The sequence below is a fragment of the Polypterus senegalus genome, chromosome 11 (assembly GCF_016835505.1).
Source record: "Polypterus senegalus isolate Bchr_013 chromosome 11, ASM1683550v1, whole genome shotgun sequence".
Lineage (NCBI taxonomy): Eukaryota > Metazoa > Chordata > Cladistia > Polypteriformes > Polypteridae > Polypterus > Polypterus senegalus.
Genome location: NC_053164.1, coordinates 900,809 through 924,836, shown reverse-complemented (window position 1 = coordinate 924,836; position 24,028 = coordinate 900,809). Strand labels below are relative to the sequence as shown.

Here is a 24,028-nt window from a genome sequence, read left to right as displayed (position 1 = left end):
CCCATAAATGGACAGCAACTGACATAAGTCTGAGGCAGTATGCAGTTGTAACATTAACTAGCATGCTGTGTTATGCTAAACACACAGCTTATTATGAACAGATTTTTTAAACTGCAAATTCTTAGACTTACCCTTTTTGTCGGTAACTTGGCATGTCAAGCATGGCTTTCCGAGGAAACATTCTTAGTAGTTTCAAGACTTGCTGCTTCCAAGACAGCAACCTTTTCTTCTGAGTTTCAGTAAAAGCCTGGAGTTAATTGAAGAAGAAACAGAATTAAGCTTGCAAATCTTTCAAATAAAAAACGAAAAACCTAAATATAAATGAACTGGCAGAAAACAGACCTCATGTGCTAGACACTTTTCTATGAGCTGCAAGTAACAGCTGATGTTCTCTTCATCTGGTCTTGATACTAAGAGTTGCGTGCACACTATACAAAAGATTAAAATAAAAGATGGAACAGTATTAAACTTGAATGGATCTATAATATATCAGTTTTAAACACAGCTTGAGAGAGGCTAACAAAAACTTGTGAAACTCAGCCCACCCACCCAGCATTATATGGTATAATTATCACATTTAAAAAATGTTGCAGCACTAAATTCTGACAAACATACAAAACATATAAAAACAACTTATATACATTATTATCCTTACTAGGAATGACAAAGTGTTATCACACAACGCAATAATACATACTGGTTTGTACTTTCCTTTTTGTTTCAACTGATAAATTGATTTTCAAGCCTGCTACAATAGCATAATTCATTTACTATCACATAGGTCTGCATAATTGTTTTTTTTAAGATGACTTTCTGTTCTAGTACAATAAAGTTTACAAATTAAAACCAATTAATTAATTAATTACGCCCATTCATGCAGATCAGTAAACATTACTCGATACTAATGTTTAATTAATTTAAATTAACTAGATGAGCAAGCGGATTATTTCATCACCAACATTGACCCTGTTGACCCAACTTCATTATCTTCCAAATGCAGAAAAAGATAACAGATTTTGACAAACAGTTTATGATCAATCTTAATTTATTTTTTGCTCTACATTTGCCTCCTTTTTAATTATATAAACCATTTGCTTATTTACTAAAATTCCTAGTCCAGATGAAAAATGTGGAGGACAGCCACCATCAAATCAGCTTCAGGTACGAGGCAGGCACCAACAAATAATCGATCATTAGTTCTTTAAAGGCAGGCTTGTGTGTTGATACGCAGTACTTTAGTAACTCTTGAATGTAAAATAACTCACCTTTGCCCATCACCCTTGTAAACTGCCCCGTTATATCTCCTTCTGGTATTGGCATTGCAGAGGGCTCACCATCACAAGGAGAGGAGTTTGGGGGCGAAAACACCTCGGCTGTAGAATCCTTTTCATCTGCTGGTTTTCCAGATTTGTCTGAAGGCTGTGATGTGGTGTCACTCTCTTTCTGAGACGTCTGTGGTGGACTATATACCTTAATAGGTGTAATTATTATCTGTTGCAGTTCCTGAAGTGCATTTCGAAGATTACCCCCTTCAAGAATATCCTACCAAAGATGGGTGACAAACAAAAAAATTTATTTTTTAGAATAATAATTGACCAGTTTAATTTTAGTAGCAAATATCTCTATAGTGATTTTTTTTAAACAAACTTATCGACTTATGCATTGTGAACACTAATCAAATTAAAGAAAGCGTAAATCAAAACATCATCAGTTATATTTCTACTTACTGTTTTAGCTGGATGTCACTTACTGCAGCTGAAAGGGCTTGGAAATTGCACAGCTGAATCTGTACACCACTGGAGGAAATCATAGGTAGGACTCTTCATTTAAAGTTTAGATAAATTTTTACTGCTCTTATAGACTGATGTGAACGTAAGATGTGGCATGCGTCAAGCAGTGAAGGGCTCAGTAACAAATCAAACGTTAAAACAAAACTTGCAGTCAAAGTAAATACCTTAGTAATTTCTTTCGTTGTTTAAAAGATGCTTAAAATGTAATTCTCCTTGTGGTCTTTCCTTTATTTATACAAAAGTCAGATATCAAAGGGACAACCAAAAGAGCACAAATGAAAACATTATTTTGTGAACCCAGATAGGGTATCACAAACACTATACAGTAATCCCTCCTCGATCGCGGGGGTTGTGTTCCAGACTCCCCCGCGATAGGTGAAAATCCACGAAGTAGAAACCATATGTTTGTATGGTTATTTTTATATATTTTAAGCCCTTATAAACTCTCCCACCCTGTTAACATTATTAGAGCCCTCTAGATATGAAATAACACCCTTTAGTCAAAAGTTTAAACTGTGCTCCATTACAAGACAGAGATGACAGTTCTTTCTCACAATTAAAAGAATGCAAACATATCTTATCTTCAAAAGAGCGCCGTCAAGAGCAGAGAATGTCAGAGAGAGCGCTTGCTAAGAAAAGCAAACAATCAATACGTACTTTTAAGTATACAGAAGCACCGCAATAAAGCGGCATTTTGTAGAGGAGCCTCCGTGTCCTCTGTGCAAACAGCCCCTCTGCTCACACCCCCTCCGTCAGGCAGAGAGAGTGAGAAAGATAGAGAGAAGCAAACAAGCACAGCTCGGGAAGCATATCTTATATCATTGAGGAGTTTTAGTTAATATGTAATACATGCTCTGATTGGGTAGCTTCTAAGCCATCCGCCAATAGCGTCCCTTGTATGAAATCAACTGGGCAATCAAACTGAGGAAGCATGTAACCTAAATTAAAAGACCCATTGTCCGCAGAAAGCGGCGAACCAGCGAAAAGTCCATGATATATATTTAGATGTGCTTACATTTAAAATCCGCGATAGAGTGAAGCCGCGAAAGTCGAAGCGCGATATAGCGAGGGATTACTGTACATATTAAAGGGATAGGCTCACGATGAACTATTTAAATGTTTGATGTAAATTATTATATAATATTATATAATCATTATTTGAAATAAATACATTTCATGTCTGTTATGGGTCTACAATGATCTGTGTAAATGTAGGATGAAATTTCTTACAAGGCAAGAAAAAATTTTAACACATAAAAGTACACTTGTTTCGTTATAGCACATCTTTATTTGAAAACTAACAGTGTCAGAACAGAGGGAACGTGACTGAGAGAATAAAATTGAATTAAAAAGACACTAACTTTTACTAGTACCAAAACTAAAACTGTAATTTATGTGTAGTTTATTTTATTTGGTTTTAATTCCATTTTATTCTTGAATAAAATCACACTTGTTTTGTTGATTTGTTAGAAATTCAAACCAAATGTATGGTTTATTTATGTAATAGTACCAATAAAAGCAGCCCACTACACAAAGTGCTAAATGTAGGGAGGACCTGGCATTGAACCAGTAACATGTCGATTATGAAGCAGCAGTTCTTATCCCTAAACCAGAGACACTGATATTAGTGAGCCAGCCACATTTCCACTGTGAAAGATGCAACCACACACATGCCTACAAACGTCTTTACTTCGTATCAATTGATATTTAGACATTTTTTAGACAGTTTTCACACATTAACAGCAACATATAAAATGAACAAATTCTTGAATACAAGTACACTTGTTTTGTTATACCTTTTGTGAAAAAGTTTATTTAATATTTGGACTTTGACATTACACACATCATGTCAACATTTTGTCGTTATTACTATAATGCATTAAATGTCATCCTAAATTTAAACAGATTGTTGTAGACATGGAACACACATGAAATGTATTGCAAGTAATGATATATTATTTTCCTATACAATTCCAGACACCTCACCGCCAGACAAACAGACTTCAGCTGTGAAAATTGTGTCTGACTTCAGCTGCCTCGGTGGGGGATGAAAAGCTGGCTGCCTGCCTGCGACCGATAGACACATTTGAGAAACAAAGGTGATATTGATGCACAATTAACACTGTGATTAGGAGGTGCAAGTAAAATTAAGGTGGGCCAGCATTAAGAATATTTTTGCTGGCTTCAGGGATTCTGGTGTTGAACTCCTCTGCTTGAAGCAGATGAGGTGCAAATAAACCTCTGTAAATTAACTGGTTTGCTTAAGCAACTGACTGAATGTAAAAGTCAGAAAATTAATAATGTCTTACTTTTCATCTTCAAATCATTTTAAACATACAGTGGTGTGAAAAACTATGTGCCCCCTTCCTGATTTCTTATTCTTTTGCATGTTTGTCAAACAAAATGTTTCTGATCATCAAACACATTTAACCATTAGTCAAATATAACACAAGTAAACACAAAATGCAGTTTTTAAATGATGGTTTTTATTATTTAGGGAGAAAAAAAAATCCAAACCTACATGGCCCTGTGTGAAAAAGTAATTGCCCCCTTGTTCAAAAATAACCTAACTGTGGTGTATCACACCTGAGTTCAATTTCCTGATTACTGCCACACCTGTTTCAATCAAGAAATCACTTAAATAGGAGCTGCCTGACACAGAGAAGTGGACCAAAAGCACCTCAAAAGCTAGACATCATGCCAAGATCCAAAGAAATTCAGGAACAAATGAGAACAGAAGTAATTGAGATCTATCAGTCTGGTAAAGGTTATAAAGCCATTTCTAAAGCTTTGGGACTCCAGCGAACCACAGTGAGAGCCATTATCCACAAATGGCAAAAACATGGAACAGTGGTGAATCTTCCCAGGAGTGGCCGGCCGACCAAAATTACCCCAAGAGCACAGAGACGACTCATCCAAAAGGTCACAAAAGACCCCAGGACAACGTCTAAAGAACAGCAGGCCTCACTTGCCTCAATTAAGGTCAGTGTTCACGACTCCACCATAAGAAAGAGACTGGGCAAAAACGGCCTGCATGGCAGATTTCCAGGACGAAACCACTGTTAAGCAAAAGAACATTAGGGCTTGTCTCAATTTTGCTAAGAAACATCTCAATGATTGCCAAGACTTTTGGGAAAATACCTTGTGGACTGATGAGACAAAAGTTGAACTTTTGGAAGGCAAATGTCCGTTACATCTGGCGTAAAAGGAACACAGCATTTCAGAAGAAGAACATCATACCAACAGTAAAATATGGTGGTGGTAGTGTGATGGTCTGGGGTTGTTTTGCTGCTTCAGGACCTGGAAGGCTTGCTGTGATAGATGGAACCATGAATTCTACTGTCTACCAAAAATCCTGAAGGAGAATGTCCGGCCATCTGTTCGTCAACTCAAGCTGAAGCGATCTTGGGTGCTGCAACAGGACAATGACCCAAAACACACCAGCAAATCCACCTCTGAATGGCTGAAGAAAAACAAAATGAAGACTTTGGAGTGGCCTAGTCAAAGTCCTGACCTGAATCCAATTGAGATGCTATGACATGACCTTAAAAAGGCGGTTCATGCTAGAAAACCCTCAAATAAAGCTGAATTACAACAATTCTGCAAAGATGAGTGGGCAAAATTTCTCCAGAGCTGTTCAAGACTCATTGCAAGTTATCGCAAACGCTTGATTGCAGTTATTGCATCTAAGGGTGGCCCAACCAGTTATTAGGTTCAGGGGGCAATTACTTTTCACACAGGGCCATGTAGGTTTGGATTTTTTTTTCTCCCTAAATAATAAAAACTTTCTAATAAACTAGAAAACTTTAATATGCCTAGGGAAGTGGTTATTAAAATGTATGCATTACAATGTAATCACCAAGTTATTTCTGCTTTACATAAAAATTATATGAAGGAAATATGAAAATTTTTAATTAATATGCGATTGTGATTACAGTTTACAAACAAACAGTAGTCCTCTCTCTTTCTGTATATATATATATATATATATATATATATACAGTAATCCTCCTCGATCAGGGTTGCGTTCCAGACCCCGCGATATGTGAAAAGCCGCGAAGTAGAAACCATATGTTTGTGTGGTTATTTTTATATATTTTAAGCCCTTATAAACTCTCCCACCCTGTTAACATTATTAGAGCCCTCTAGACATGAAATAACACCCTTTAGTCAAACGTTTAAACTGTGCTCCATGACAAGACAGAGATGACAGTTCTTTCTCACAATTAAAAGAAAGCAAACATATCTTATCTTCAAAGGAGCGCCGTCATAAAGGAGCGCTCAGGAGCAGAGAATGTCAGAGAGAGCGCTGCAAAGAAAAGCAAACAATCAAAAAATCAATACATGCTTTTAAGTATACAGAAGCACCACGATAAAGTGGCATTTTGTAGAGGCGTCCGTGTCCTCTGTGCAAACAGCCCTCTGCTCACACCCCCTCCGTCAGGTAGAGAGAGCGAGAAAGATAGAGAGAAGCAAACAAGCACAGCGGGAAGCATATCTTATAGCATTGAGGAGTTTTAGTTAATATGCAATACATGCTCTGATTGGGTAGCTTCTAAGCCATCCGCCAATAGCGTCCCTTGTATGAAATCAACAGGGCAAACAAACTGAGGAAGCATGTAACCTAAATTAAAAGACCCATTGTCCAGAAAGCGAACCCAGCAAAAATCTGTGATATATGTTTAGATGTGCTTACATTTAAAATCCATGATAGAGTGAAACCGAAAGTCAAAGCGATATAGCGAGGATTACTGTATATATTATATATATATATTATATATATATATATATATTATATATATTATATATATATATATTATATATATTATATTATATATATTATATATATATATATATTATATATATATATATATTTTATATATATATATATATTATATATATATATATATTATATATATATATATATATTATATATATATATATATTATATATATATATATATTATATACATACATACATACATACATACATACATACACACACACACACACACACAGTGGAACCTAAAGATACAAGTTTAATTTGTTCCAGCACTGAGGTCGTATAGCAAATTTCTCATATCTAGAACAAACTTCCCCCATTGAAAATAATGGAAATCCAGTTAATCCGTTCCACCCCCCCCCAAAAATATCAACATAAAAATCAATTTTCCTAACAAATAACACTGATAAATAATATATACAAGTGGAATCTTGGTTTGCAAGTAACTTGGTTTACGAGTGTTTTGCAAGACAAGCTAAATTTTTAAATTAATTTTGACTTGATAAAACGAGCGATGTCTTGCAATACAAGTAGTATGGATACACTTTGTCTGCTGAGCGTCATGCGATCATAACTGAGCTGATGGTTCTTCTCTCTCGTGCGCGTCTCTCTCTCCTTATCTCTCTCGCTCGCGCACGCGTCTCTCTCTCTCTCTCTCTCTCTCTCTCTCTCCTCTTGAGGGCAATCGTCTCCTATTCTCCGTCTGCATGTCCGCGATATTTTTGGATACACTTATACGGCGAACTGCTACAGCGAAACAATGAAATCACAAGCGCACAAAAGTGTAGATCCTTACGCTATGGAAGAACAAGGAACACTGAGTGAGCTAATGGGCTGGCAGCGTCAGCTTGGGTGAATCCCCGAGTCGAGGCGGATCGGGAAATGCGTCACGCATACCCATATTTAGATCCAAATTTTTCGCTCATACTTTCTTTCCTCTTATCTTGAATTTCACGTATACAGAGGTGATCGTATCTCAAGGTTCCACTGTATGTGTGTGTGTTTGTATATATGTATTTATATATATATATATATATATATATATATATATATATATATATATATATATAAATAAAAAAACATAGTTTAGTGTTAAATAATGCAAAGAGTACGCAACATGCGTGTTGCCCTTATTTGGGCTCATCAGGCATACACACTCCACTGCTCCCCTTGCGGGGATCAAATCTTGTACATCAGTGTCAGAGACAAAGTCCCATTCCGCTGTGCTACAGCATGTATTTTGTTTATTTGACAGCCTGTAGATCGGAGTAATCACATTCATAGCATCCATGTTCTGAGTCCCGATCTGATTGTATGGGTGGTTACCTATCAGGTAACGCATGTGGTTGGTCTACCAGTCGGCAAACATCCGATAGTATTAGCCTTAAATCTTACTTGTACATTGTCCCATTTGAATGCATCTCTGATTGATTTTGTATGTGTATAGATCAGTGATCATGAGTACTTCCTTCTGACGGTGTTGCAATGTTCCTGTATACGTGTTGCAATTCTTTTTGATGTTTGTCCTATGTATACCACTGGGCAAGAACTGCATGGAATGCTATAAACTGTGTTTCATGTTTCTGCTGTTGATCTTGTTCTTGGCATTGAAAAGGACAGTGCACAGAGGGCTTGTGTGCTATTCTGATGTCAGACTTGGACAGGATACGTGCTGCACCTTCTGACAACCCGTGATAATAAGGAAGTGTGTACAAGGTGAGATTTGGGGTCTGGTTTGAGTCGATTGTATGCGGAGTTCTCTGGCGTCTCTCCTGTGTAGGCTTTGTTTAATGAATATCTTTAAATATCCGTCTGAAGCGAAAAGATGGAAAAGATCGTGTCTTTCGTTCCTTTTTGTCTCCTTCATATTACAATGGGTGTGGACTCTTCTGAACAGAGTCTTAATACAGCTCCATTTATGAAATGCTGGGCGATTACTGGCGACGTGTAATATCTTGTCTGCATAGCATTCCTTATGGTAAACACTTGTGATCAGGGTGGCGTCATTACTTCTTTCAATGGATATGTCCAGGAAGCTAATGCGTCAGTTTATTTCTTTTTCCATGGTGAATTGGATTGCAGGGAATATTGTGTTGATGTGGTTGTATTTGTTCAGCTGGCCATTTTTTAATATGATGAATTTGTCATCTACGTAGCATATCCAAATTTTGGGTGTGAACTGGGATAGAGCCAAGTTTTCAAATCGCTGCATTACCAGTTCCGCTAGAAGTCTTGATAATGGCGACCCCATTGGCATGCCTTCCTTTTGAATGAAGTATTTTACATTGAAATGAAAGGGAGTTTTTTGGCAAAGTGATATTAGGTGCATTATGTCTTCAGTGGACAGCTTAGTTCTTGTCTCTATGGTGGGGTCATTATTCAGTCTCATCAGTAGTGTTTCTGTGGCTAAATGAATTGGAATCATGGTATATAGTGACACAACATCAAACGAGACCATGACCTCGTCTTCAGTGATGGTTAAGTTTTTCAAGAAATGCAATGCTAACTCAGCACTGTTCACCGAAGATTCCGAGTCATAAGTTTAAATGTTTGAGCATCTGGAAAAGTCTTTTTGACAAGTTGTAAGTTGGTCCACCTATTTTGTGCTAATAAAGTTTATTGACTGAAATGGGGTTGTGCAAGGTTAAGTTTGATATGTCAGTGTCTTCTGATTGGCCTATCAACAGTCCACGTAAGATAATTGTGAGATGGGATTGGAGGAAAGTAGAGAGAGCACAGGGAAAATAAAAAAGACAGTTTGAGACAGAACGCCGAAACGAGACGGAAAAATAAAGATGAAATAATTTTAGCAAACCACTAAAACGTAAAAGGAGAAGATGGGAGAAGCGAGAGAGAGGAGAACCGATAGGAGAAGCGATAGAACACTAAAGGGAAGGTGAAATATACAGAGTACTGAAATGCTACAACAAGTGAGAAAGAACAGTCTAGCAAAATGCTGACACGCAAAGTGAAACAATGAAGCGATAGATATTTCAGTGGGAAGAAAGCAAGTGGGGAACACAGTAAAAGTGCACCATCAAACAGACGGTGTCTAGCCAGTGAAAAGGACAAGTAAGCATGCCACTGCAGGACGCAAAGAGAGTCGAGAGAGGAGAGGGCCTGACACATGGTGGCCGAAGTGATTTGGTGACCTGAAGAAGGGAATGATGGTAGGACACGAGTTCAGCACTGGCAAACCGGGAGTGAGGAGATTATTCAAGACAGAGTGAGACGAGAGGCCCAAAGGAGGTACCCGAGGAGAAAGGAGAATACGTTCAACCAAGGTTTGTGCGTTGTTTTTTTGTTTGTTTTATATGGCTTGAGTTAAATCCTGAAGTGAAGGGGCCAGTTCTATTTTGTTTGTTTGGCCACCTGGCACCCGAGCTACGGTTTGGGGCCCCCAACGTAGTGAGTAAAATTCACTGACTGTGGTAATTATTAAAGGTGAGCTCACCAGTAGTATCGGATGGACGATATATATTTATATAGCTGTAAATTTAGTGTTTGTGTTTTATTATGTGCTGCATATATTTGTAAAATCCCATTTTGCATTTAAGAGAAAGATTTTTTTACTTAAATTTGGAGTAAACTGTGATCTGGTTATGTGTTCAAAGGCGTGAAGGTGACATATATTGTACACGCCAATAATGGAGGTAGAGACACCATAATAAAGAACTCAGGGTCTTGCACACCGATTAAAGGTAGGGTGGCGCAAGGGGGTTACACATGGAGGCACCGCAGGGATTAATTTGAGATTTATGTTGGATACCTGTGGGTTTACTTTAAGTTTTCTTTGTTTCTATTTAAATTACATGTTCTGTGATATTGATGTGAAACTTGTATATTGAGTAATGTTCAAATTTTTACTTTTATGCTGGTCTGATTTTGAGTGGTTTAATACATTGCCAGGTGAGATGCTTGATTTTTTTGGCTGTAAGTGTGGATGATGCAGTAGGGAGTAATCTATTATCAGTTGACTTGCGCAACTGGTGCAGAGGAGAAGGTATAGACCCTGCTCATGCTGTAATGTTAACTGGTGTAACAGAAGATACAGAGATAGCACATATTGAGGAAGCTTTGCATTGTATTAAAGTTTTAGGACGTGTCTGAGTAAGGGGCAAAATGTACATCCCTCAACAGAGGAGTTTAAAGGTGCTTTGATAATGCCGATCCGAGGTCAATCCAGTGGCAGTTCCCCCAGAAGTCTTACCTAATGGTGGGGAGGGGGGTTCTTGGAAACTGGTGACGACTACTACTAGAGCGGGTGGTAGCCCAGAAAGTTTTGCAGGAAAATTAGAACAATTGCTTAAAGATGAAGGGATGACTATTGATGATGCACAAGCTCTGTACATGCGTTACATCAATGTAACCCAGAATCTATTATTTGTGTTGTTGGGGAGCTGATAGGAAAGAAAGTCAGGCCCTCAAATGAAAATAATGCCTATAGGCGTTTAAGGGTTTTTTTTGTGGTGCGAGTCCCACACCTGCAGGCAAAGAAAGCTTAGATGTTTGGGCTGATCAAGCAAGGCTTATGGTGGAGGAGTGTGACTGCTCTGATAAAGCGAAGCAGAGGAGGTTAATTGAGAGTCTAAAAGGGTCAGCTTTAGAAGTCATTCAAGCCATAATAGTGACTAATCCTGAAGCTCTGCCTGCAGAGTATACGGAAGCTGTAGAAAACATATTTGGGACAACTGAGTCAGGGGAAGACGAATACATTGCATTTAAGATGCTACATCAGCAAAGAGGGTAACTATTGTCTGCGTTCCTTAAGAAGTTAGAGAAGTTGCTTGCTAAAGTAGTGCGGAAGGGAGGTCTGTTGGGTGATCTAGCAGATAAAGAACGGGTGGAACAGTTATTAAGAGGGGCTATTGAGTCTGAACTTATGCTGCTACATCTAAGGGAGAGAAAACAAAATCCCCCATCATTTTTAAAGCTGCTCACAGAAATTTGTGAGGAGGAGGAATGTGAAGAGCGTAGACAACAGTCCAGTTTGTGCACAAAGCAACCCCTAGTTCGGTCTGCTCGTGTGCAGGAAGAGGTTAATCCTGGGTCATTTGACTTAAACAGTTTCCGATTTGAAAGTACCGTTAGGGAAGACTCCTAGATTGGCATAGTCCCAGGATGTAAGTGTCCCTGACGAGACCAAAAGGACAAAAGACGCTGAACCGCAGGCATTACAGAAACAAGTGATGGACCTGCAAAGGGAGTTAAAAGTGTTAAAAGTACAACCCCTACACAGACACATAAATGAGTCAAAAAAGCCTTTTGGGAAACCCAGTGAAGTGGATAGAGATAGTGTTGCTGATAAGCAGGTTCCAACCATAAGGAGAAAAGATGATTACTTCTGCTATAAGTGTGGAGAGGATGGTCATGTGTCAAATAGATGTTAAAATGCTGAAAATGATGCTGTAGTGATACAGAAGTTATGTGCTATGTGGAAGTTAAAGGACAGTGTACAAGGAACTATGGCTGCTAAGGACCACCAAAGTTATTGTGTTAAGAAACATACTACACAAATCTTGCCGGTGCTGATTTGCCCAAGGGACTGGTGGGATCCTCAGCTGTATTGTCTGATAAGGTATGTGGGATCCCCTGCCATGCTTTATTAGACAGTGTCTGCTGTCTGATTGAGTGCAGTTACCCATATAAAGGACATGTAATAGTGGAACTTGAATTCCCCCAGGATTTGACTGGAGTGCAAGAGTCTTTAGCAGTACTGGTTTTAGTTTGTCCTGAGCCTCGAGGTCCAGATCATGTGCCTGTGATTATATTATATTATTATATTATAATTATGTCAGGGATCTATAGGAGCCAAGTGGACATAGTCACTATGTATAAGTTCCCAGGTAAGTGAGCTCACCATACTGCCGGCAGTGCAGAAACAAAAATTCAGTGAGGAAGTGGGAGGCCTAGTAAGATGGTTGGGACCCAAACCCCTAACCATAGCACCTCTGGGAGACTTCTATGCCACTTGTCAACTGGAGCAACTACAGTGTGGGCCTGCAGATATTTTTATGGTGGATATCTCTAAAGATGACGCCCTTCCACTGGGACTCTTAGTGCAGCTAATAGTATTCCCCGTAGAAAACAGAGAGGACGATCAAGTTACAGAGTTAATGCAGAATGAGTCCATGAGACAGACCACAATTCCAGCGGGGACGATTATAGCAAAAGTCTATAAAGGTAGACACAGTGACAGCCCCTAGGAAGATACCCTAGGCACCCCAAGCTTTGAAGACGGAGCTTTTTATCTTTGAGGATTACACGATTTCAACAAATTGGAAGAAGAGGATTAGCAGTAAATTAGCAGAGAGACGGAATGCTTTCTCAGTGAAAGAATGGAATGTGGGATTGATGTCGCTTGGCACATGCTGACGTGGAGGATCTAAGACGCCATTTACTGGAGTTAGTGGCCGCTGGAATAATCAAAGAATCCCTCAGAGCCTCATGCTTTACCCATTGTAGTGGCTCAGAAAAAGAATGGAGACATAAGAATGTGTATAGATAATTGAACGTTAAATAGTCGCACCATACCAGATCAGTATACTACACCGCACATTGAGGAGGCCTTGTACTGTTTATCCAGGAGTAAATGGTTCTCAGTTTTAGACCTACGCAGTGGGTATTATCAAATAGCAATGGCAGATAAAGACAAGGAGAAGACTGTGTTTATATGTCCGCTTGGGTTCTACCAGTTTGAGTGGATGCCCCAAGGTATCACTGGAGCTCGTGCAACGTTCCAAAGGCTGATGGAGAAAGCTCTGGGAGATATGCATCTTCTCCAAGTAATGATATACCTTGATGACATAATTTTTAGCAAGACTTTAGAGGAGCATGAGGCTGGAGGAGGTTGGGTTAAAGGTCTCAGTAGATAAATGTCAATTTTGACAACCTCGTGTTAAATATGTGGGGCACATTGTATCTGGGGCTGGCATTGCCACAAACCCCGAAAAAATAGAGGCTTTGACATTCTGGAAGCCGGCAACTAATATGAAAGAACTGAGGTTATTTCTTTGGATTTTGTGGTTACTATAGGTGTTTCTTGGCAAACTACACCACCGTGGTCTGACCTTTAACTGAGCTTACTAAGGGTTTTCCTCCTAAGCAACGGGAATGCACTGCAAAGAAATATTTCAATGAAACTGACCCTTTAGGCGAGTAAAGGGATAAGTCCTGTATAAGAACGTTTTGGCAGATAATTCATTGTCTGACACTTAGCAACAGTGAGCGCCATTACCCAGTACACCAATTAATCAATTAATAGCTGATTAAACGAAGGGTGGTGCAAAGGGGTGTTTATATACCGGTATATTATATATATATGACTGGGACCGGGACGCCTGGACGGTCCCCGACATGGATGATACCTCCCCTGGGACACGAGAGGGCAGCCGCCCGGGTCTGCTTGGGGGCCATGGGAATGGAGCTGGGACGCTCACCCATACCGGAGGACGTGGCCACCACCAGGGGGTGCCCGGACGGTTATGAAATCCTGGATGGCAGCACTTCCGCCACACCAGGATCTATCTATCTATCTATAAATGCGACTGTGATCTTTTGGATTCATATAGAAATCCCCAAAAAAATTCTTTGTCCGTGTTTTGCTGATAAATTTGTGTAAAGTGCGATACTTGTGGACGTATGGATTTGTATCCATTATTGGCTGCAGAATTTCTATTATGTTGGATCATATAACTCTTTCGATTCTAAGTTGCATCGCTTCTCCGTGAGCATAAATATGCACCTGACCAAATTGTGTTTTTTTTTTTTAAATTAAACTTTTCGTAGCTGTAATTGTTGTGGGAACACAGATTCTCATAGCGTATGGTCCATTATTGCGCAAATCAACATTTTGTGTATTGAATTATGCTAACGCGAAACGATTATTGTAGATGTGTATATTTTGCCTGTAGTGTTTGTGGATTTCACATTCACAAAATAACAAATCTTTTAAATCTTGTGGAAACACCTCTTCATTTGGAAGCAGCAGTACTTTTCCCTGATGGCAACATGAATGAAACGATCTAAAAGTCTCCGACTTAAACTTTAAAGCCTTACAACATCTACATACTTCTGACATATCACCTATGTCCATATATTCAATCTCTTTTTGCTGCTCTTTTATTTCACTGAATAATAATTTCCGTTTGTTTGTGTGAATGCAATCTTTTTTTTGACATGTTCGAATTTTAGTGCTGTCATATATTTGAACTTGCTTTGCGTGTGTATCGCGCTAAAGTTTTTTTTTTTAGCCTTTCGAATTCCACTGCTGTCATAATCATGTAACCTGCTCTGCATGAGTATGGTGCCAATGTTTTTGAACGTCTTTATGAATTTCAACTGTGTCTTTTATGGTTTGTCTTTTATTTGTGACCCTGTTTGGATCGGCAAGGTTTTCAATTCCACTTGTTCTGGGCTGATTATTACTTTCCTTGCTTAGGTTGCCATCTCACGGGAACATGCTTCCAATGGATGTCAGTATGACATGACTTGACCGTGTCGCGGGAAGTGAAAGTGTCTCTGCCTCTCTGAAGTGTCTCTCCAGTGCTTTTGGGTCTTTTTTAGATGTGCTGCTCTTTCTTCTTCGCTTCATGTCATCGTCAACTTATAACTTGTTTTAGAGCTGCTCTTTCTTCTTCGCTTTTTAGATGACCGTGATCTTGTTTGAAAATGGTTTTAAGTAGGGCGAGGCAACAATTGAGAGGTTACATGACCGTGATCTTGTTTGATGACGTAACTTGACCATGTCGCGGGAAGTTAAAGTGTCTCTGCCTCTCTGAAATGACTCTCTTCAAGATCATGTCTCGCCGCAGGATTTTATTATATATAATATAAATAAATATATATATATATATATATATATATAAATATATATATATATATATATATATAAATATATATATATATATATATATATAAATATATATATATATATATATATATATATATATATATATATATATATATATATATATATATATATATATATATATATATATATATATAAATATATATATATATATATATATATATATAAATATATATATATATATATATATATATATATATATATATATATATATATATATGCGTATATGTATATCTGTATGTGTGTATGTGCATGTCTGAATCACAATCTGATTATTTGGATGGTTACCTACCAAGTAACGCTTGTGGTTGGTCAACCAGTCACAGCTGTGAGAAGCACATCTCAGATATGTGATACAGTAACTGCCAAATAACACAAAAAGCACATGACACATGTTTCACCCTAATTTTGCTTCCCCTTATGGGAATCGAAACTCTGACATCAGCACCTGATGCCTAATTATATGCTATAGTAATATTCATGTGGTGAATGATTAATCAAGTGCTTGATGGGCAACTTGTCAGATAAATCAACTGGGTTAGAGATAGAATAGAATAAAATGTGCAGTGGTCAAAGGTACCTCATAGCTGTATTGGAATTACTGCAATTATATATCCATGATGTTTGAGTTACATAATACAAATGCCACAACCGCCAATAATTTAAGTTAATCCCAAGGAATATACCTTAAATAATTTTTTTCTGAGATGTACACTGCAAAAAATGTTCCTATAAGGGTCAGAGAGTGATAAGCTAAAGTAACCTATTAACTTATTATAGATGTAACTTAAAAACATTTTGCACACAGTGGTGAAATAGCCACAACTCCTAGTAAAATCATATTTCCATGGTGTATGTTGACTGGAATTTGTTGGTACAGGAATGTGACATGTGAATTTCTCCACACCCATGTTTATTTTACATAATCCTCTGTCTAAAGGGTATTTGTTAATTTACATAACAACATATAACTTTTCAAACATTAAGAGACCAAGTTACAATGGTTAGGTTAGTTATTTTTTAAGTCATAATTTTAAATTCACTGATCTACATAATACACAGTGAAAAGCCAAAGGAGACTTTTGAGTGCATAATTTAAACGTTTGCCACAGGACCTGTCTCAACCCAACTCCTTGAAGTCAAATTTGACAAAAGTTATAACATAACACATTTACACAGTTAATGAAGCACAATGACAAACTTTAAAGTATATAACAGGTAGGAGGACATATTTAAATCCCTGTTTAAAGAAAAATTTATTAACTTCAGTCCAAGCAGCTCAAATACAACTCAAAGCTCTACTTTGGTAAGGATGTTTCTGTATAAGTTGTGATGTTGTACACCATACACAAAATAATAAGAACATGAGAGAATGTTCTGGAAAAGAACAATGACTAAAAACATAGGAAAGAAAGGGTAATCCTTCAACTAGTGAAGTAGTATTTCAAACCTGTTTAGCTTAAAAATAGATTAAAGAGCTATAAAATAGAAGCCTGAAAAAAACTGACATTTTGGAAGCTGAAAGCAATGTATGTATGGAACTACCGGACAAGACTTAAATTGCTTCTCTTTTTTAATTAAAAAGATCAAGTGAAATTCACTGCAAGTGGAACAGGTTCTTCTGTCCCATGCATCAGACAGTGCAGCTGTCCTGTATGTAAGGTGCGCTCATTTTGGATAAACTATTTTTTCACAAATACCCCATTCCTCTGTTGGTTTTACACTTCAATATTAAGCAGTACTGAAACAGAGACTGCATGCCTTACCTTTTCTAAAGACTTTAAGACGCTCTGTCGCTCTCTCAGTTTCTGGATACTTAAGGCTATTTTATGCCGAGCTCCTTTTGTGACATTCTTAAAAAAATAAAGAAAGAATGAAAATAAAGACAGAGTTCTGACAATTGTATCATATATATAAAACAACGGTTTTCAGCAAGTTCATTTTTGCTATTGTATTTTAAATGGTAACAGCTGAGAAGACTCTGAAAAAACTGTTAACTTTATTCTAAATACATTCAAATCTGAAGGTTTTAATTTGCAATTGATAATTTACAACAGTAATTTACTCTGTTGATAATTTTGTAAGAACCATGCAGGCTTCATAAGTTGTGTGAGCCAAAACAACATGTATGTAAGACATACTTAATTTAAAATTAATACCCAGATGTTGCAAATGTAATTTCAAAATAACTTGCCTCTGTTGGCTTCCATTAATTGCATTTTGATGTACCATATGCCCATGTTTTATACAATCTCTTTGGCACATTTTTAAAGTGACCACACTACTTCATCAAACTGAGTAGACCCATATTTTATAACTGGCGGCCGACTCTAACCTAGAATAGGCAATATCATACATTGGAGAAGTCCATTACGTGCAGATATAATTCCATCACCATCAATTTTAATATCATGATCATCATAAAAACATTACCGGTCACTCTAAGCAAGAACCGCCCTGCATGTCAAAAGTTTCTTTCCGCTGTATTCATTATGGTCAGTTCTATATTTTGATTCATATACGTCTCTCCCAGATCTCCAATTGCCTCCTCCCAATTAAATGGGCATTTCTTTTTATTGGATTTTCTGAGGACTATAATTACCTCACACTGCTGTTATATATAAGGTGATGATATCATATATTCTATAGAGTACTGAGAGATCTATTTTACTATTCATTCATTTACAACTACAACACCAAGGTAAATTTCTAGTGACATTGCTGCCTGGCAATCAAGTTCAGTCAAATTAAATTCAAATGATCTTTTAGTACACTCGGCAAGCTGGGAGAAGAATTTCTGACAGGCTTGAGATGCTTTACAATTAGACATTCAACTATAATCATTATTACAAAGGATAGTTTTACTGGCTGGTTTGTTTTGCTTTTTGGGCACTGGGATAATTAAAACAGGCAGGAAGTATGCATTAAGTCAAAGACTGAATAAAAATACTTTAAAACATGAGCGCTAACTGTCCAACATAGTACCTTAGTGTGGAGAGAGATGTTCTCTAGGTCAGCTACATCAATACAGTTCTATCTTGTGCAAAGCAAGTGTTGCATATGCTCAGGAATGCAGAGAAGTGAAAAAGAATTAGCATGTAACAGAGATAATCAGTCAGGCAGACTGCGTAGTTAACGAATCAGCCAGATGCATTGGGGATTTGCATTTGTAGTGAGTAATCAATCGAAAACCTTTTCACACTGAACAATAATCATTAGTGTAAAAAAAAAAAAAAAAACTCACTCTAGCTTTTCTTCTTTTAGCATCCATAACTACCATGTCAAGATGATATTTTGTTATTTTTTGTAGACACACTTATCTCTACTTTTATAAACTGTCTATTTATCTGTGTGTACACTTTTCTGTTTTTTTGTAAAACCATGGTTCCTTCTTATTGTTCTATATGAGTGATTTTGCTAGAATGCTTTTCGCCTTTCAGTAACTAATGTAATATATAACTGCATCCATATACTCATCTAAAATACCACAAGCTCCCCTGAACACATCCAAAAGTGTCCTGGATGTCTATGTTGAATTTCCTCAACATCCTCACTAGTACTCTTTTAATGTGTGATGATTTTAACTTCTGGCAGTACAAAGGCACTGGAAATATCAAGGCATGGTCCAAATTGCAGACGATGACCCATGAAATATCATGGTAAAGATACCATACTAGTTTACTAGTTTATTTTTCATTAGCAAAAAATCACTCCTGCTTCTATATGGGGAGTCTGCATATCAAGATGGAAAGACTGCTTGGTGAGGTGGGGAGTATACTTCAGTCAGAATAATGGAAGGAATTCCCTTTATAGGAAACACAGTTTGCAATTAATCATCAGAAATTCCAGGTAAAAGTGAGCAGATTCTACCCAGCACTGTGTTACTAGAGAGCAGGAAAGTATAATGGAAGCACATTCTGCTCCCTTTACATTTACTGCAAAGATCATAACATCAATCAGCATCAAAAAAGCTTATAAAACTGTATGATGTTCCCCTCAACCTATACAATGAGCATCCCATGATCAGGCATACTGCTCTAAATGTGCTGATATTCCGTCATCTCTTGAAAACAGTTACTGACAAAGTATCTTGGGAATGCTTAGACCTTCTAATGCTCTAAACTCATATGAGATATCAGTAGCTGTACCAGTCTAATCAGTAGGATGGACTGTACTTCCCAGTTTTCTTCCATTTTTTGGAACTAACTACAGTAGAGTACCACACTTTTAGTGTTCTACTTTGTGTCTATTACTTTGTACTGTCTAACATTCATATGTGTGTGTTATGGTTTGTTTTGTAAGTTGCCTTGGATAACAGCTTATCAAAACATTTTTGGTTTTTAAAATTCACAATTGCTCTCAATTTGCCATGGGCATTACTTGTCATCAAGGGAAGGGTTTGCAGATAAACATACTGTAAGACAAACCTACCTGTCACCAACAATTTAGTATACTGAAGAATGCAACAATGACACAGAACACAACTAGGTCAGAGGTCATGGGAGTTCCAGCAGGAGAATGACCCCAAACATACCTCTAAAAGCACCCAGAAATGGTTGAAGACAAAGCGCTGGAGAGTTCTGAAGTGGCCAGCAATGAGTCCAGATGTAACACTTATGGAGAGATCTCAAAATTGCTGTTGGGAGAAGGCACCCTTCAAATCTGAGACACCATGAACAGTTTACAAAAGAAGAGTGGTCGGAAATTCCAGTTGTGAGGTGTAACAAGCTTGTTGATGGTTATAGGAAGCGCTTGATTTCAGTTATTTTTTCCAAAGGGCGTGCAACCAAATATTAAGTTGAAGGTGCCAATAATTTTGTCCAGATTTGGCCTTTTTTCTCTGTATTTTTGTGTTGTTTCAATGCAAATAAAGGAAATAAACATGTGTATACCAAAACATTTGTAATTGCAACAATTTTCTGGGAGAAATGGTGCATTTTGTGGGAAAATTCCAGGGGTGCCGATAATATCGGCCATGACTGTAAACCACACAAGGAAGCAGGTCCAGTTTCAAACAACAGTTCGCAGCATCTCAACAGCAATAAAGCTCAGATGCCTAAAAAAGAACACAAACTAAAATTCTGATTGACATTTCAGTTCTTAGGAAAACCAAAGCAGCTAGCCTTTTTGCCATCAAGCTATACATGAAATTCCAACAGTATTTAAATTGTTTTATTAAAAAGGTTTTTTTTAGCTAACCTGCTAATGCATCCACTCATCCACTCAAACAGTACATGCATTTCCAAAGAGTGTACAAGTCAGCAGAGAGGCTGAAGAAAAAAAAAAAAAAAAAGGTACTTCCTAATGGAAACCGCCTGGCCTACTGTACTTTTTAATAAAAGGTTACTTATAACTGATAGGGCCAGCATTACTGGAATGAAGTATTTTGAGAAACTGTAACAGTTCTGCAAGTATAAAAAAAACACAAACTGCCCTGTTTACTACCACTGCACTTTAACTATTCATTAAAATGAAAATTAGTGTAATATGACTCTTGTTTTCTTTTTAGCATTTTTCTAAGAACAAAACACTCTTTTTCAATCATCCCTGTAATTGACTCTGTCAGCGTGTGTGTGTGTGTGTATACACACAGGGAGTTAATTTAAAACTAAATTTTCAACATCAATTTTGCTTTTTAAGATTAGAAAATAGGTGCATTGGTTATGTGGTGGCTGCCATCTGCTGTCTCACACCTGTCTCCTCATATTCTGGCTCTTGGCCTGGTCATTGTCTGCATGACATTTGGAAGTTCTCCTTATATCTTCATAGTTTTTTCTTCCAAATCTCAGGCATACGTGATTTAATGGATTGGCTTACCGATGACTCTAAATATACCCCAAAATAAAAGATAGTATTGGTGTGTAAATGAGCGTACCTTGCAATAGATAGTTCTTATCGTTTGAATTATGTTTGAAAGGACAGATAAAGGGCTCCATGACCAAGACCTCCATAAAAACACACACACACACACACACACACACACAATAGGGTTACTTTAAATCTTTTAGGGCTCTTTTTTTGTTTCTTTTCTCCCAGGGCTGAATATTTTTCCAAAAACTAACTTTTTTTTAAAAAAGAACATAAAGCAATTGTTTAACATATGAAATCAAGAAAAAATATTTACTTTTGACAATTGTTACTGTCTTGCATGTTGTATGAACCTGCACACTCTATGATTTTACATACATATCACATACATGTTACACAGCAAAGTCCTGCAGTCTGATCTCGCTCAAAGCAGCTAATTACATGCATTGCCACATTGCGCTGGTTACAATATGAGTTGCACTGGTGCTTCCTTTTCAATTGTCTATTGCTGCACTTTCTCACATATATTGTTAGTGTGTACTATAGAGAGACAAGTCACCCATTTGACATCGTGCCATGCCACTGCCACCAAGTTTTCTGCCCGCATGAAAACCATATTGTCACCTCTTTTCATCTTCAGCCTGTCTAGCTTCAACTGTGAAGGCCTGTGTCTCCTGCTCACCCTTACTGTGCCACAAGCTCCAATTCCCCTGCTCTGTAGCTCCAAGAAGAATTCTGGGCATGTATAAAAATTGTCCATGTACACAACATGACCCAAATGTTTATAACCCTGAAGCAGCTCCAGCACAACCTGACTTGTCAAGGAAAAATTCTCTCTTTGAAAGAAATACTTTCCTTTATATGTAATTACTTTCAGGCAGAAACCAGTGTTTGCTTCTACCAGTAATGAAATCCTTTATGCCATACTATGTGGGCTTGTCTGGCATAAATTGGCAGAAAAATGCACAGACAAATCACAGCCAGGCTGATAAAATTGTTTATATGTTGGCTCCACAATGTCAAGCAGGGGCTGAACTTTATACATGGGGTTATAGCCTGGCTCACCCCTTGGGATTTGCTTCTGGTTATCACAGAAGTGAATAAAACTTTGCAGCAGCACGTACCTATCATCACACAGCATAACCTGTCCAAAGCACATTTGGACCAATGCTCCCTGAAGTTATATCACCAGTCTAGTCCCATCTCTATTTGTAATGCCACAACGCCCTTCACCTCGTCATTTGTTGTGGGTTTCCACTTTGAAATGTAAGAATGTGGTGCAAGCGCTGCCCACAATTCAAAAAATTTCTCTGCCTACCTGCTTGTCTTGTCTGACAGTAGCTGAAAAGCAGCATCAGGAGAGAGCAGCCTGAAGTAGTCCAGCAGCTGATAATCTGTCATGTCCAACAGCAAGTCATGCTATCTTGTGAAGTCTGGTAGCCAGTTTGGCTCCCACGGATCAATGTCTAGGTATTCCTCCCACATGAACCTTGCCGTAGGTGCGTCGACTGCACGAATGCACTGGCAGCCGATCAGCTGGGGCAGCATCGGCTGGTGTCCGATCAGCTGATGCTGGCTCCTCACTCTCTTGCTCGATCTCCTGATCACTGTCAACAAAATCAGATTCTGAAAAATCAGAGTCCGACTCAGTGTTAATGCGCAAAACATCGCCCGCTTACTTTTTTCTTTTCTGCACTTGCTTCGCTCCCTCATGAGATGTCGATGCCGTCTTGCCTTTGTTTACATTTTGCAACTCACACATACACACAAGGATTAGGTGCTGAGTCAATGAGTCTAACATTCATCCAAGCATAGAGGGAATGCCTGTGACGTAACAGTGAATTTTGTCGCTATTAACAGCTGATTGTCGCCCTCTACCCCTGGATGTCGAATTTTGTTGACATGCGCCCTCAACCCCTCCTGTCGACAAAAGTTGACATCCACCCTAAAAGAGTTAACACTAATAATGTCCAAACTTCAAAAGGTGCATCAGGAAAGCTACTAACCCTTGAAATGTTTCTTCTGTCATGACATACAGTATCTCAATGCCCAACTTAGGCTCTAATTTAAATCTGACATTATAACTAAATTACTAATAAAAATTATATCTACTATAAAATGAGTCAGAAGTGGCATGATAATATATACATATTCATATATTTATTTTTTATGTTCATCTGCAAATGGATAAACCACAAAGCAGTACAAGTGAGATTTTTTTTGTTTACTTTGTTAGATCTGTGCAAATATTACATTGTATAAAATCAGATATTCATCAGTTTAAATGAATATCCTTATGTGAAAGTAAGGAGCATGAAGTGGCCCTCAGCCTACAGATCTCGGATGTAATGTATGACTGATATTATAGGTTTATAATGTCCTTATTGTCATGTGTGGAGCGTATAGTGAAACATTTACTTGTAACACAGCGCCTCTCTTAGGCACCATGATTAGCCCGTAGAAGTATCTCAACCTTGAATCTTCTCACAACATATTTTACATCCCAATCTGTCATTCAGCAGTACAGTTTTTTTTTTTAATGTAATGCATTCTTCTGCTCTGTTCCTCATTGTTCCCTCTCTTCATTTTTTTACACTGTCTTATTTTGGAGCTGTAATATTCAAGTTTCTTAAAAACTACTGGGTGACAGAACAAATTAATAACGTTCATAGAATATTTTTTGTCTTGTAACAGCACCAGGTATTAAACATGTCTCTTTCATCTCAGGCACAGCAAAAGGTATTTTGCCACTGTAAAACTGACATAGGTTCAAATGTGT

At 37.8% G+C, this 24,028-nt stretch overlaps 1 protein-coding gene across 2 annotated transcripts in view; it reads right to left on the bottom strand.

Moving 5' to 3' along the window:
• LOC120538644 (protein Smaug homolog 2) overlaps window positions 1-24,028 on the bottom strand; it is a 107,094-nt gene that overhangs the window by 23,438 nt on the left and 59,628 nt on the right. Inside the window, exons 5-8 of one of the 2 annotated variants that reach the window (XM_039768024.1) lie at window positions 17,208-17,295; window positions 1,266-1,542; window positions 343-428; window positions 132-247 (exon numbers count right to left, since the gene is read on the bottom strand). In XM_039768024.1, the coding sequence (XP_039623958.1) occupies window positions 132-247; window positions 343-428; window positions 1,266-1,542; window positions 17,208-17,295 (567 nt within the window). The remainder of the gene's footprint in view (window positions 1-131; window positions 248-342; window positions 429-1,265; window positions 1,543-17,207; window positions 17,296-24,028) is intronic. The other variant, XM_039768025.1, reaches the window with a different exon arrangement.